Source organism: Sesamum indicum, linkage group LG3 (assembly GCF_026168435.1).
Source record: "Sesamum indicum cultivar Baizhima isolate 11 linkage group LG3, ASM2616843v1, whole genome shotgun sequence".
Lineage (NCBI taxonomy): Eukaryota > Viridiplantae > Streptophyta > Magnoliopsida > Lamiales > Pedaliaceae > Sesamum > Sesamum indicum.
In genome coordinates, this window is record NC_142659.1 from 17144342 (window position 1) to 17159677 (window position 15336).

The 15336-nt window shown below is 36.4% G+C and overlaps 3 protein-coding genes across 3 annotated transcripts; 2 read left to right on the top strand and 1 right to left on the bottom strand.

Moving 5' to 3' along the window:
- The first annotated feature begins 132 nt into the window (after nt 1-132).
- On the top strand, nt 133-4227 carry LOC105157886 (ubiquitin-conjugating enzyme E2 34). Its single transcript, XM_011074401.3, has 10 exons — nt 133-345; nt 1346-1471; nt 1885-1939; nt 2700-2738; nt 2896-2959; nt 3075-3136; nt 3213-3252; nt 3335-3362; nt 3509-3600; nt 3823-4227. Exons 2-10 carry the CDS (start codon nt 1415-1417, stop codon nt 4097-4099), a joined length of 714 nt encoding a protein of 237 aa, XP_011072703.1. The 5' UTR covers nt 133-345; nt 1346-1414; the 3' UTR covers nt 4100-4227.
- A 2153-nt stretch (nt 4228-6380) lies between these two features.
- Nucleotides 6381-8713, bottom strand: LOC105157887 (RING-H2 finger protein ATL3). Its single transcript, XM_011074402.3, has one exon. It carries the CDS (start codon nt 7964-7966, stop codon nt 7061-7063), a length of 906 nt encoding a protein of 301 aa, XP_011072704.1. The 5' UTR covers nt 7967-8713; the 3' UTR covers nt 6381-7060.
- A 2180-nt stretch (nt 8714-10893) lies between these two features.
- On the top strand, nt 10894-15218 carry LOC105157889 (muscle M-line assembly protein). Its single transcript, XM_011074405.3, has 7 exons — nt 10894-11150; nt 11436-11888; nt 11991-12043; nt 12733-12770; nt 13386-13704; nt 13852-14162; nt 14397-15218. Exons 1-7 carry the CDS (start codon nt 11138-11140, stop codon nt 15031-15033), a joined length of 1824 nt encoding a protein of 607 aa, XP_011072707.2. The 5' UTR covers nt 10894-11137; the 3' UTR covers nt 15034-15218.
- Nucleotides 15219-15336: the final 118 nt, after the last annotated feature.

Genomic DNA, 15336 nt, shown 5'->3' on the forward strand with positions numbered 1-15336 from the left:
AATTTCGATCTCCTAATTAAGGGATTCAAATTCCATGTCTGCCCCTACATGTATGAATCTTTATCAATATCCTAGGGTTGATTTTGTCTTCTCACAGCCTGTTCAAGATCCACGCGTTGTGTTATAACCACTCCGAATAGGGGAAGAAATTATAATTTAACCCCTAATTTTTTTTCTGTTGCCTCCCAAATTCAACGCTTCTTCGTTTGTTGAATCATTATACTGCAACAATTTAAATTCCCAGAATTATTTGTACTGATATTATCGTAGATCAAGTTTTGTTGCTGGGGAATTCGCTCATGATTTCTAGTCGACAGCGCGTTTGATTTGGCTTTTTCAATCTCTGTATGCGCGTAGTATATGAATGTGCATTTTTATGTTGGTTTTTAGTGTTATTGTTTTTGTTTATTTCTCAGTTGTTGTTGAGTATTGCGAATGTGTGGGTTTGCCTAATTTGTGGGGTTTGATTGATAATTCGCTTTTCTCTTTTGGGGTTAGATTGAATTGGGAGATGTCATTTTTCCCCTCCTTTTTCTTTCTTTCTTATGTTTTTATTATGCTATTAATTAGCAGAGAACATACAAGAAAACTTAGATTTTTGTGGTTCTGTTAATTGGAATTTAGGAAAGTTTTTCACATACTAACTATTGGCTGATTATTCGTTGGCTTAATTATCGTTGTAATGTGGAGATGAGATAATGGGATGTTGCCTTGTTCATAGTGTCAGGAACCTTATTCTGTAGAGTTCTTATGCATAGACTATTTCTCTATAATAGCTGGTTTTTTGTGTAGCAATGCTGTGAAGAATTAATTAGTTAAGTAATTAGCAATATTGATGAGGCTATGAAGGAAATCAATTTCTTTATTTGATTTGTCAGTTATTAGTTGTCTAAGTAATTGTAAGAGCACAAGGTGGATGCTTCTGGAATCTGGAGAATTACCATTGGTGTATGTTTTAAGACTAGAATAAAAACACATGATGCTTTCACTGTTGGAAATTGCAAATATGTACGCTGGAACTAGTTTCAGCTGGTGAACAGTGAGCTTGGTGTAGTGGTGTTTGATTTAACTTACACCTACATGATTAGGTGACAGCAAATTGAGTTACTTCATCTTAGTGCATAAGGCCTGAATCCAGTAATCAGTTTGTGCTACACGTACAGTCTGTCCTAGTTTCCACTTATTTTAGAAAAGAAATGCTAAAGCTAAGATTTTAATTTTAGTGGTATTCTTCTTGTTGACATGGAGAATTGCAGACATATATGATGGCATATCTGGTGAAGAAGAGCTGTATATGTCCATTGTAGAATATTTATCTTCAAATTAAAAACAACTTTCTGTGCAGGGAACATCCCGTTAGTGGATAAGTATCTGCTGTGGTTCTATCTCTTGGATTGTTGGTTTACTTGTAAAAATGGCTGAAAAAGCATGTGTGAAGCGCCTCCAAAAGGAATATAGAGCACTCTGTAAAGTAAGTCATCTTTTATTTCCCGAAATCTTCAGAAAGCTTATGCATAGTAATAATACATGTAATTTTCCTGGTGAACTTCATCACTATTATATTGAAATTCTGAAACTATTAGAGCTCTTGGGGTACGGTGGAATTACTTTCTAGTTTGATTTCTGATTATTAGTTGTTTGAAATTCAGAACCTGAGCACTAATAATCGGCAATAATTCCTGAAATTTTCTGAATGAAGTGAGGTTTTCACATAGGATTTAGCCTAAAGCGTGATGTTGAGTCTGTGAATCACTGACACCCATTAAATGCCAGATTGTTTGTTACTTTTTTCCATGGTTTTGATTGTGGGTTTGGGCCTGATGGCTATTGTTTATCATTTAGCTCCATCTGTTTTTGCTCATAGTTTCTGTTATTCATATTTAGGAACCTGTTTCCAACGTGGTGGCACGCCCTCTGCCAAACGACATCCTTGAGTGGCGTAAGTTGCATCCTTTTCTTTTTCTTTTTCAGGCCATGCCCGTTCCTGAATACAATTGCATATAGAGATAAACATGGGGACCTGCTTATTCATTTCAGGATTTGTTACGTACAAGTCCATTAACATTTTCTACTTTCATGTTCATTCTCATTGCTTGCTTTTCTATTGGTTTTTTCTGCTTCATTTGACTACATTGTTCTGATTACATCTATTGAGAAGTGTTTGTGTCCTGTATCATTTCCTTAGTTAACCATAGTATTGGCTAATGGTATTCCGTCTCTATTGTCCTGCACATTGTTCTCAGTGTTGGGACTTTATTTTCCACCTGTGATCTTTATATCTAACATATAATCGTCGTACTTTATATGGAGGTTGATGTTAAACATAGATCTGATTGAACCTTGAAGTTGCGTTGTCTTTAGAAAATTATGGGCCAACCGTACACAGAGAAAGAAGAGAAACAGTTTACATGTCAAGTTTGGTTCTGTGGATATATGATCTTCTATATCTTGTACAACCTCTTCAAGATGGTGGAGGTTATATAAGTGCATATCATGTTATCTTCTTGAACCCCTCATTGTGAACTTCTCGGCATGAATCCTGTTGGATTTGCAAATAGGCCATGTTCACACTCTAGTACTTCTTGATCGTGCCTCTAAAGTCATTGACTATTGTGACTGATTTTAACTGTTTTTGTTATAATTTTAATGTCTTGTGATTTTTCATCTGCTAACAGACCTTTCCCTACTTCTTTGGTCAGATTATGTGTTGGAGGGAAGTCAAGGAACACCCTTTGCAGGTTTCTGGCTCTTATCCGAAAAAAACGCTAGCTAATAAATGGGTTGAGCTTGTGTGTGTTTCTGCACATAAATGAACAGTGCTTTTAATGCCGAGGATTTTGTAATACTGATGATGATTCTCTTTTCATTTTCTTTTACTGTTCTCAATCCTGCAAGGTGGATATTACTATGGAAAGATAAAGTTCCCACCGGAATACCCATTTAAACCTCCAGGAATCAGGTATTTTTACATCTTGTCACAAATCGCATTAACAAACGCCAGTCATAATTTTAAGGATTTGTGATTCGGGCATTTATGAGCAGATTCTTGATCTAAAATCTTTTTACCTCTGTAGCATGACTACTCCAAATGGACGCTTTATGACACAAAAGAAGATATGCCTGTCCATGAGTGATTGTAAGTTGTTTGGGTTAGATTCAGTTTCTTGTATTTTCCTAATGATTTCTCATCTCGCACTACTTCTGTTCTCCAGTTCATCCAGAGAGTTGGAACCCAATGTGGTCCGTGTCCAGGTAACATGTGGGGAAAATATTTCTATTCCTTTCTTTTCTTACCAATTTAAGTTTTTTTCTAATTTATCCCATTTGCATGCAGCATACTCACTGGGCTCCTTTCATTCATGGTGAGTTGTTTGCTAATGTTAGAGTGAGGATAGGTTTTAGTTTGCTTTCTCCTTTTGGTATTGCAATGCTTTTATCCATATACGAAATAGTTTCCTTATTCCAAAGTTCTCTAAAAAACCAATTGATCCTTCTGGTTGCTTTTCAGATGGACAATAGTCCTACCACAGGCAGTGTCTCAACTACAGAAGAAGAGAAACAAAGGCTTGCAAAGGCTTCTCTGGCTTTTAACTGTAAAATGTAAGTTTCTTGTTTTGTTTATAGAATCACTGCATAAGCTGCCCCTTCATTTCTTTTATGATAATGATAAAGTCAGTTAAGTTGCATTGTTCAAGCAATACATGAAATAGAATAACAATGCAATTACCTCAATTTTTTGTTTCAATAAAACTCAACTAATGCGTTGCTTTAACTTTGATTTTCGTGGATATGAGGCTCACATTTTTTCTCTGTTCACAACAGCCCAACCTTCAGGAAATTGTTTCCAGAATACGTAGAGAAATATGAAGAACAGCTAGCAGCTGAGCAATCCATAGATCATGCAACACAAGAATCTATTCAGGATGAAAATTCTGGGCCTACTTTAAAAAGACGTGGAGCTAAAGAGGAGCTGAAAAATATGCATGTCGCGAAGGAGTTGAATAACCAGCAGAGGCGGCGGTCTTTTCCTACCTGGTTGCTGATGTTGCTAGTTTTCATTTTTGCTGCTGTAATGGCCCTGCCTCTGCTTCAAATTTGATACATAACGATAATGGAAGGGGAATGTTAAGTGTCCAGGTCCTACATTTCTTGATGTCCCAGAATTCTTTAATGTACCAAACAGGACTTGTATAGTGGTTGTGCTAATGAAAGAAGTGTGTTGAGTAACCATCTGATGTCATCGTCTCAGTGCTGCCATTAAGTTTATAATTGCACGTCCGTGTATCATTAAATTCTGATGCATCAACAGGTGGAGAAATGTGCTCCCTCTTGTCCAGTTTTACTTGATTTGGATATAGCCTATGAAGTGTTGTGCTTTTTAAACCTAAATCAAATGAACTGGCTTCCAAACTCAGTATAAATCATAAAAGACACCTGAGAGGTTTTTAAGAGGCGTTGGACTGTTTTCCATTATTAGGATGCATCCTCCCTTGCACGTTATAAATTTGAGGATTGTTTCTAATTTCGAGCATCAGCAACGGCATCAATCCTCTTCTCCATCAAACCTCATCAGTTCCCCCTATCACCTTTGAGATGGTCCTTCGACTCTCGGCCAACTCCAATACTTGTCTGTACCCGGCAACAGCCGAAATGGCGCTCAGGCATCGCCAGTCCACAGCAGAAGAATGGTGATGGGCTTGCACCTTTGTTTGCCCTTAACATCTATGGTCTGTACTTATGTTTTTGTTGTTTGTTTTTACAACAATCGTACACCACCTGGGAAATTCACTTGCTTTGTTAGGATGGCAGCAAGAATAGTGTCAGACTTTTCGGTTGCCAAAACTCACCTCCTTTGTTCTCAAGAAACTGGAAAATCGTCGAAATCTCCCCAACAAGATTCTCCAATTTTTCTCATATCCCAAAAAAAGAAAGAAAGAAAAAATTGAAAAAGTTGGTGGAAAGCTGTTTATACCTTTGGTTTAAATCAACTTCATTTAAACAGTTAAAATTAATAGTTGTAAAACAAACACTATTTCAATTTATTTTCAATAATAAGTTAATAAACATTTATTTTAAACACTTGCAAAGCGTACTTATTAAATCTAATTTCCCCATGTCCTTTTCCAAACAAACACTAGTGATAACTTTCACTACCCAAAGAAAGAAGCAAATAAATCTGTGAATTTATTGTAAAGATTATTATTGTTATTTTGCACGCTCTGCAAAAAAGTCAAAGAACCAACTTATAAGTTGGCTATGCATTCTTTGTGGTTTCCATAGATAACTTGCCAAGAGGCAACTACTTGTGGGTTTTATGTTAACTTTTTTTATTTACTCATGATGATGTGAGTCGTTTCTTGTATATTCTTAAAGGATGGCTACGTCTACAATGTTCTCAAGATGTCAGACAGTGGATTATTGCAACTATGAGTTTGATTATCAGGCAGGTATTACACAGTTATGTTTTGTTTTCTAGCTTCCAAGGAACTTAATTTCTCTATTTTTGCGTTGTCAGGGGACACAGATTTTGGCTCTTAAGTAAATGTTCAAAAGTACTTAACGTTTTCAGTTCTTGTTGTTTATTCCCTTGTAAACTGTGTGTTCATAGTTTACTGGTTGATTAAACACCCCAACTCATTCCAGTTCTGGGAAGAAGCAAGAAAGAATGCATGCCTGGGAAACTTACATACTGCACGACTTGAAGCAGCAGGAAAGAAACAGTTTGATTTGGAGAAAAAGAACAGGAAATCATGGAAAGGCTCATTGTTTTCCTGGTTGGAGACAGACAAGAAACATAAATCGACCAAGCAACCAACGAAGGGATCCACCGTTCCTAAGCCAAGGCGTCAACATTTTCCGGGTCCAGTCCAGGGCCAGGGAGCTGTAGGTGGCATTATGACTGCCAGAGCCCAGAGGGCAGCATCTGGCCCCCTAATCAGTCTCTTCAGTTCAACAAAGAGGGCAGACGAGTATGAGGTGCCCTATATGTGTCTTGGCCAGCAGCTTAATAGTCCTCAGAAGTTTCATTCTTATGGGCCTGTTTACTTGGTAAAGTAGCAGCAAATCAAAAGTAAACCTCTTTAGTGTCTTGTTTACGGAGTTTTATGCTAATCAATAGCACGATTAATGAATGTCGGTCGGATAAGTGTGAATCCTTGTTTTGGTGGGACAAGGCAGCTGCTAGATATTGTCTGTCCATCTGTGTAAAACTACATATGATTTGCTTGAAGTTGGCTAAACATGGCAGTCGAGACTGATTGATGCACTTTAATGAACAAGAAAATTGTTCCATGTATAAGGACTGAATTATTTCGACATAATGCTTGGATATTTCCAGCTTCCTGAATGAGAAATGAGAGAGGAAATAGAGCGTCTGCATGAGCTCAAGTCTCAATCAGATGATTTTTCTCATAAATTCCACCATAAGTACACTATGTCTCCTGAGAATCAAATCAAGCACAAAAAGAAAGAAAAAAACCACATTGGATTATCCAAAACAGCCAAAGAACCATACGTCAATAACTCTAGAGAAAGATACGGCTTCTCATTGTCACAGTTCTGCAACACATAATAGCTACTGTGTGGACGAATTCGCTGAATCTTTCTTGTCTAACACTCTTCTGTGAGAGAAGATGGTAACATTCACTTCCACAAACAGAGAAGCAAAACCTATATTTATACACGAAACAGCATATTCAATTTCCATGCTGTATGAAACAGGTTTTCTAAACAAGAACCAATTTTTCTGTCTAAAACAGGACTCAAAAGATACAGGTAGCACGCGGCTACCTTTCATCTTAATCAAGAATTAAAGAACCTTGAACAAATAAACACGATTAACGGACATTTTAATCATCTTCAGGTCTACCAATAAGTGGACGTTCAGTTCCACTCTGAATGCAGCCAAATCTTATGTGAACTGGAAGAGTTCATCAAAGCCAAATGGCCAAACTGACAAAAAACCATTAATTCTGATGACCTGCAACTTGCACGTCAATCCCTTGGATCCAACCAACGAACAAAATTAGCATTCCTTCCATCAATGCATAGAAAGAAGGAATCAACTTTGGCCTCTACCTCCTTGTTCAAGATCCAAATTTCTTGGGCTTGAAGGATTAACTCTTCTATTACCACTCAAAAGCCTCTTTAATGACCTGAGTCTTGTGGGCACTGGAGATTTCTGTTCTTCTTCTTCATTGATCTGTCTTGGTATATCAATCACCGACATCCCATCAGGCCTACCGCTTGTTGAACCCATCGATGATGATGATGATGATGATGATGAACTTGATGGTTCTGCAATAGCATTACCTTGATGATTTCCCTCTACACAAGGACCAAGAGTGCTAACTTGAATCTCATTGCCCCAAATCAACACATTGGTTGGAAAATTTGGAGCCTCTGTCGAGAAAGCATCAACACCTGAATTCTCCCCTATAGGAGCTTGAAGTATAGTCTCCAATGTCGATTCAGCGGCAGAATTCGACTGACTCTGATTTGCCACAGGATTTCTACAAAGAGGGCAAGTAGAATGTGACTGGAACCACATGTCGATGCAATCAACATGAAACCCATGATTGCACTTGGGCAAAAGTCTGGCCTTTTCACCTTCAGAAACCTCGCACAAACAAACTGCACACTCTAATCCATCTCTGAACTCTTTAGGATCAAAGACTATAACAGGAATGGTTTTGAGAACAGAAGGGTCAAGGCCGTGGCGCAAGGCTGATACAACCACAATTTCTTGGTGGCCCGCCGCGAAATCAAAGCGGCGGCGGCGCCTTGTGGAGGTGGTCGCGGTATTTTCTTGGCGGCGGTACCAGAACCATTTGGCATAGAGGTGAAGGCAAAAGACAAAGAACACAACAAAGAAGAGGAGGACAATTGCCACCACCATTATCTTCCCCGTCAGCTCAATCACTCCGGTGTTTCCAAGTCTTGCACCGCCATTACCTGAGTCTCCCATTTCCTCAGATCAAAACACTAGCTGTCAATTGCCTAGCTCTGAAAACAGAATCCCGGAAGGATTTCTTGAAATACAGAAAAATATACAGCTGATAGATTCCAGAAAACTGCAATCTTGAACAGCTGAGCAAAGTATATATTAGAGTTCCAATACAAACAATATATTTAAAGCAAAAGCAAGACAAGATTTTGAGGTGAAATTTCAGAATTTGACAACATCACAGAGTGCATCCCACGTTTGAGGCATGTGGGAGTGGGGAGATTTTCTTAAAATTATCTGGTTCTTGAAATTCGAAGAAAATCTTGAGGTTTCAAGCAAAACCCAAGAAAGGATTCATCTTTATCTGGGCTACAACAATGAGAAGAAACAAGGGAGGCAGCAAAAGAGAAGATGAAGATCAAGTTTGAATTCAAATTATCCAATAGAATCTCTTTTTTTGTATTTAAACAAAAAAAGAGCTGGTGTATTTATACATATATTAAAAGGAGAAGTTGGAATAAAAAATGAAGGTGAAGAAGAAGATGATGAGGTATTGGTCTAGCACTAGGAGAGGTGGGAGAAAGCGACACTAAAAAGAAGAAATGTAATGGTGTGAAGAGAGCAGTCAGCGGCAGAGATGAGGGGAAAAATGAAGGGAGCACGGCGCCGTATTAAATGGAGGATTGAGAAGATAGATAGAAGAATCAACTGAGCGTGGCTTCCAATCCAATGGTGAATGGTGAATGGTGAATGGTGATGACCACTGTCCTCCTAACTCCCTCTTCACTATTGTTTATTTACCATAATCAAATATTGATTAATAATATGTTAAGAAACATTTGGGTACGTAAATATCACTTATATCTTAATTGCCCAGAGAGAGTGTGGGCCACAATATTTATTGGTTAGAGAGTGTTGTGGAGTTGTAATCATAAATCATTCCCTTCCCCCCAACACAACTCATTATTCTGCCTTCCCAAACCCACACCCACACCCACACCCACTTCATTCTTTTTCTTTTTTTTTATTATTATTATTTGCTTTTCTACTAATTTCATCATTTATGACAATTAATTACACTAGATTGCATATAATTAATCAAAGATTTGCTACCATAATTGGGTTTCTTCAAATATGAACCTTTTTGCAATATAAGCACTACTTATATGATTATACATCATATATTTAATCAATTTTGATATTACTGATAATGTAATAGAATTTCTATTTTTTTTTTTGTTTTGTCGGAAATTGAAGGTTAGTTTAGGAAAAAGATGAAGAATAATGATTTAAAATTTGAAAAGTTGAAATATAATAAATTTGTGCACCGGAATAGATTGAGAGAAATAAGGTCAAAAAGGGGTGCGGCTCTATAAATAATTAAACCTTATTAGCCCAACAAAATGATGAATTTGAAATGATTTTATCGCCTAATTACTACCACCTCTCATTATGCCACTAATTATTTTTAATTTCAAATTTGAATTTCCCTTGCTTTTTATCTTCATTCCTATCTAATAACTCGTAGGGTTAAAATCGGTCTAATCGAAACATTCAGTTCGATTTTTTTTTATTAAAAAAAAATTAATTTTTTGTTCATTTTCTTTTCACTGTTCGGTGATCGAACCAAACTGAAAACCAAAATTTTTTTATATATATTTTATTTTTATAAATTATATTAAATATTATATATTTTACTTTTAACTTTTAACTCACACTCTCTCTTCTTCTAACTCGTTTGTTCCTCAATTTTCAATTCTTCATTATTCAAATATTTACAATATGATACTTTACTATTTTGGTTTATATTATCTAATAAAAAGCTTAATCACTAATTTACTACATTTTAATATTTTTTTAAAATAAATATTTAATATAATCATATGAACTTGATCATTACAAATTTATGATTGAGAAAATTCATTTATTCACTATCTATTAGAGTTATTAGTCAACATCTCATATTTTAGTTTTAGATGATATTAAAAATTAAAATACAGTATTTTAGTTTATATTATCTAAAAATAAACTTAATCACTATTTCAGCAATTTAGTATATTTTGATATTATTTAAAAAATAAATATTTAATATTATACATATGAATTTTATCGTAATAATTTTTAATATTCACTAAAATAAAATAGTGTTTAAAATTCACCACAAGGCATAATTTGACTTGTTAGTTAATATATCATATTTTAGTTTTAGATGATATTAAAATATGATACTTTAGTTTGTATTATCAAAAAAACAAGCTTAATAAATAATTTATTTTTTTGTAAATAAATATAATTAAATTATAGATTAATAATGTATATAAATAAATATATTAGTTATCTATGTATTTATTAAATAAATCAATCAATCAAAATTAAAATTAGAACTGAGTCAATTGATATTTGATAACTTTCTCCAGCACTAGCAGTGAGCTCTAATTTTAATTTAAATTTGCATTTTGATTTTGAATTAAATTAAATGAACGGATTGCTATTATATTCTTTTAATTTAAAATTTTGAATTGTATTTATAAATTATATATTTTATTTTTTAAATTTTGATATTTTTATGCAGGTATTTTTGGATAAAATTGAAAAAATATTAAAATTATTTATATATATATTTTAAAAAACCAAATCGAATCGATTTTGAATTTTTTAAAAATAATTAATCCAACTGAATACCCCTAATAAATTGGGGAATGAAGAGTGATCCAATTGCAAGCCGAATTACAAACTCTTTAGATAAAATAATTTGTTTATCTTATATTCAATCAACTTAAATAAGCGTTAACATCCACATGCTTTATTACAATGGTCAAGTAATTTATAGAATATTATGAAATGGCAATTTCTGAAAATTTACGATCCAAAGTTGTAAGACATTCTATGTTGGGGGATTAAAAGTGCAATTTTGTGTCATATGCCTATCTTTATCCACCGGCGCTGGCTCTTGACACACAAAAACAGTGGCTGTGTGGCTCCTGCTGTCCCAAATCCTTCCGACGCTGATTATAACAGTTCAACAGGAACCCCTTACTCCTCTGATTTTCATTGCGCTTAATTTCAAAGATGTACAAAGTATAGCAGAGAAGGAATTAGCTTAGTCGGGTTCATGGAATTTCTACTGAAGGCGGGCCACCAATAATTTTATCTCAACAGCGTGCTCTGGAGTTCCGACTTGATGAGCTCCCCATGCCTTTATTAGGTAAAGCAAGAGGAGAATCTTATGTTTCTCTTCCTAATATTTTCTTTTGAAGTTCTTCGATTTGGTGAAATTTTCGTAACTTGATTGGGTTGTTTCTTTCCGGTTGTGCTTTTTGCAGCTTACTTTTTCTTTTGATTTAATGTTGTGTTTGCATGTTGAGATAAGTGAATTGGAGTCTCTTTTCAATTTTGTGTTTGCATGTTGAGATAAGTGAATTGGAGTCCTTTTCTATTGTGAATCTGGAAGATTGTATTCAAGCTATCCACCGTTATGTTTCTCCTGCAGATATTGCTATTTCACAGCCTTGTTCTTGTTTCGGCAACAATGTATTAGCATTTAGGTCCGAAGCCCGCTTTCGTAATAAGCTCGTAGTACGATATGATAAGGGATTGGGATTGGCGTCTACATTTTCTTGGAGAACTTTTTGTATCACAAAAAAAGTGAGTACAAACTTTAACTTGGGGAGAACTGAGGTATGGCGGGGTGGACTGATGATAAAATCGGTTGCTACCCTGGAAGTTACTGGTGTGATGGGGAAAAGTGGAGGGATAAGAGGGTATCAGAATGTGTTGACAATGGATGTTGATTCAGTAAGGCCAATTTCCTCTGACTTTAAGTCGCAATCATCAAGTGAAGACTCAATGGAAGTAGATGAGAGGGAGAAGTTGAGACGGATGAGGATTTCCAAAGCGAACAAAGGAAACACGCCTTGGAACAAAGGGAAAAAGCACAGCCCAGGTAATTTAATGCTTTGCATTTTGAAATGATCTGAACTGATTACGTATACTTTTGAGCTTTAATTGGATCCAGCAATGTCTCAAACGTATTAATTATGTACAGAAACCTTACAGCGGATTAAAGAGAGAACCAGGCTGGCAATGCAAGATCCTAAGGTGATGTCATGTAAGAAGCTAAGGATAGTATTGTAAAAAACAAGTGTTTGAGATTGTTGTGATTATTCTCAGTGATCTGGAACATAATATCAATTCATAATTCTATCGATGTAGCTGTTCTGGAACATACTGCTGCTGATATTTCTGTCTAACCAAGTATTCTAGTTTCTTTCTATAAACCAATCATGTTGCAGTGTACTAGTTCGCATACTTATTTCTTGACTCACTATTTATGTGAAACATGCACACTGCTTTACATCTTCTTCTGGATTCTGGTTTTTTTTTTTTTTTTTTGGGGGGGGGGGGGGTTGTGAACTTGTATGCTCTTGATACTGTTTGATGCTACAGCTCTGCAGTTCGTCCAACTAACTTTCTAAACTATGAGAAGACAAATATATGATTTAGTTAGAACCAGGCCTGGCAGCTGATTTTAATTGGGTTTCCGTCAGAATATCCTTGAGAGACATTGTTGCATGCTCATATTGCATCAGCTAAGTTGGATCAAGGGCTTTGATCCTTTATTCTTTTCTCTTGCATCGATGAGTTCAGCAATTTTTTTTATGTAATTCTGGTCATGAGTTAAGTTGTCAGTACATTAAATTTATTGATTTCCGCTTGTCAATATCACCTAGCTGCAATATTTTCTTTTTGATATCGTGAAAAGGCACTAATGATTTTAAACCACACAGGTCAAGATGAAGCTAGTTAACCTGGGGCATGCCCAAAGGTAGGTTAACTCTTTCTGTGTGCTTTTTGGTGAGCATCTGCCATTTATAGGACTGGTTTTCTGCTCAATGCCAACTTTGGGCGTAAGAAGTATATCTAGAAATGCTTATGCTCACGTAGGATGCATGATACTGATTCAGTTTCTGGATGTAGCTGAGGTCAGTGAAGAATTGTTAATATGTTGTGATCCTGCAAGTAATTCATGGAAATAACTAGAGGCCAGACCTGAGACTTTAAGTGTTCTGTTACCACCTTTTTCGTGTCAACAGTTTACCATTGCTTTTGATAGATCTGTCAAAACTTTTCATTCTTTTCTATGACGTCACACTTATTAGAGTCGGTATTATTGTAAACTTGTTCTCACCGATAATATTGTGAATATCCATTGATTTAATATGTTCTGTATGCTCATGTATCCCCAATAAAGCTGCACCACTTCTCAAATGAATACGATGGTTGTTACTGATTTTGGGGTATATCATTTTCCAGAACAGGGGAAAGATCCACAAATTATGCATTCTGATTAGTATGGATAAAAATTGATGCTGTTCATCTTTGGTTTAGTGAATGGACCACTTAAGGGCATGTCCACTTTATTCTTTTGCCTACTTTTCAGTGAAGAAACAAGGATAAAAATTGGTGTTGGTGTCCGTCTGGGGTGGGAAAGACGCCGTGAGAAATTGATGCTCCAGGAGACTTGCCACTATGAGTGGCAGAATCTAATTGCTGTGGCTGCCCGGAAAGGTCTTCTAGGTGAGGAAGAATTGCATTGGGATTCATACAAGATATTGAGCAAAGATCTTGAGCAGGAATGGTTACAGATTGTTGAACAAAGGAAAACCAAGCCGAGACCAAAGGGTAGCAGGAGAGCACCAAAGTCGGCCGAGCAGAAGAGGAAGATTTCAGAGGCCATAGCTGCCAAATGGGCGGATCCTGTAAGACCTGTACTGCACACCTCGAATTTTTATTTTCTGTAATCAAAGACTCAAATTTCCTTCCAGATATTTGTCTGATGTAGAAATAAGTTGTCTTAAGTTTCCTTTCTATTCCTATTTTGTCTAAGTTTCCTTTTCCTCCCATAGGAATACCGGAATCGGGTTTGCTCAGCTCTAGCTAAATTTCATGGCATTGCGGAAGGGGCTGAAAGGAAACCCAGAAGGCGGCCAAGTGCTGATGGCCAGACTCAAAAAAGAAGTCTAAGAAAGAAGGATGAGACCAATGATCCTGCAAAGCATGAGACCAAGACTCGGGTTCAAAGCATTAGATCAAAGCGAAGGAGGACGCCTTCGTACAAGGATCCATTGGCAAGTACCAAGTTGGAGATGTTAAAAGACATAAGAGCACAGAGAACTGCTGCTATGAACAAAAAAAATGAAGCCATCACCAGGGCAAAGTAGGTTGCCATTTTACAGTTGATATTTTTCCTCATGTTTTAGTAGTTTTATTAATTATCTTCCAAATGATGCAATAATACGAAACTTGTAGGGCAGGAAAGAAAAAGAGAACCTAATTCTATCCACAAATTTCTTGTTTTCATCTTGATTGTTTGGTGGTTATTAACTGGATGAGTTATGACACTGATGTCTGGAAACTCACGGTGTATATTGCTGTGTGAAAATAACTGCAGGATGTTGATTGCTGAAGCTGAGAAGGCCGCGAAGGCACTTGAACTAGCTGCCAAGAAAAGCCCTCTTGCTCAGGCGTCACTAACGGAAAGCAGGATGCTAATAGCTGAAGCTATTCAGCTCATTGAATCCATAGAGCACGAGGACAGAATCTCTTCGGAAAATGAAGAGAATTCAACTGAACCAGCATCTCATCTCGAAGAAGATATAGATTCAGATAGTCAAGATTTGGAAGTCATCAAACATACAAAAGTAAATGGAGTTCACAGCTCATCAGCTCCTGTGATCGAAACCGGTGACTTAAGTTTCAACAAGTTCGTGTTGCCAGATATGGTGAATGGGAATTCTGTGAGTTCTTGTTCCAGTAATATACTCAAAACTGAGGAGAACCTCCATCAGACGAGCCCTAATGATCCGCTTTCACTGGATTTGGGTAGCATGGTGAAGCACTCCAACTTCACCAAGAATCTTGCTGACCATAAACAGAATGTCAATGGTAACTCTGAGCATACGCAGAAACCATCAGTAAATGGAGTAGAGTTCTACTCGGCGAATGCACAAGTACCGGAAAAACAAGTGAACATAACCAAGAAATGGGTCCGCGGGAGGCTGATCGAAGTTGCGGTTAAAGAAGCCTAGGCTTTTAGATTTAATGCATAGTCCTGCAGCCATCTAGCTATGTAGGAAGGATAGAGTATAAAATACCAACTTATATCGAAGTTTTGATTCCAGATGTAACCGACCATCAAATTAGTTCATAGACGCCCCAAATTGTTGATCTAACTTTAAATGACATCAAATTGAAAAGAATTTCCATCCGTTAACAGTAATTCTTAAGAGGCATAATAGAAATGAATGGCCAATCCTTCATTGTAATTCCCAAGTAAGTTCAAAGACCCAAGTCTGAAATTGCATTTCATTTGACAGTAAATTACACACAGA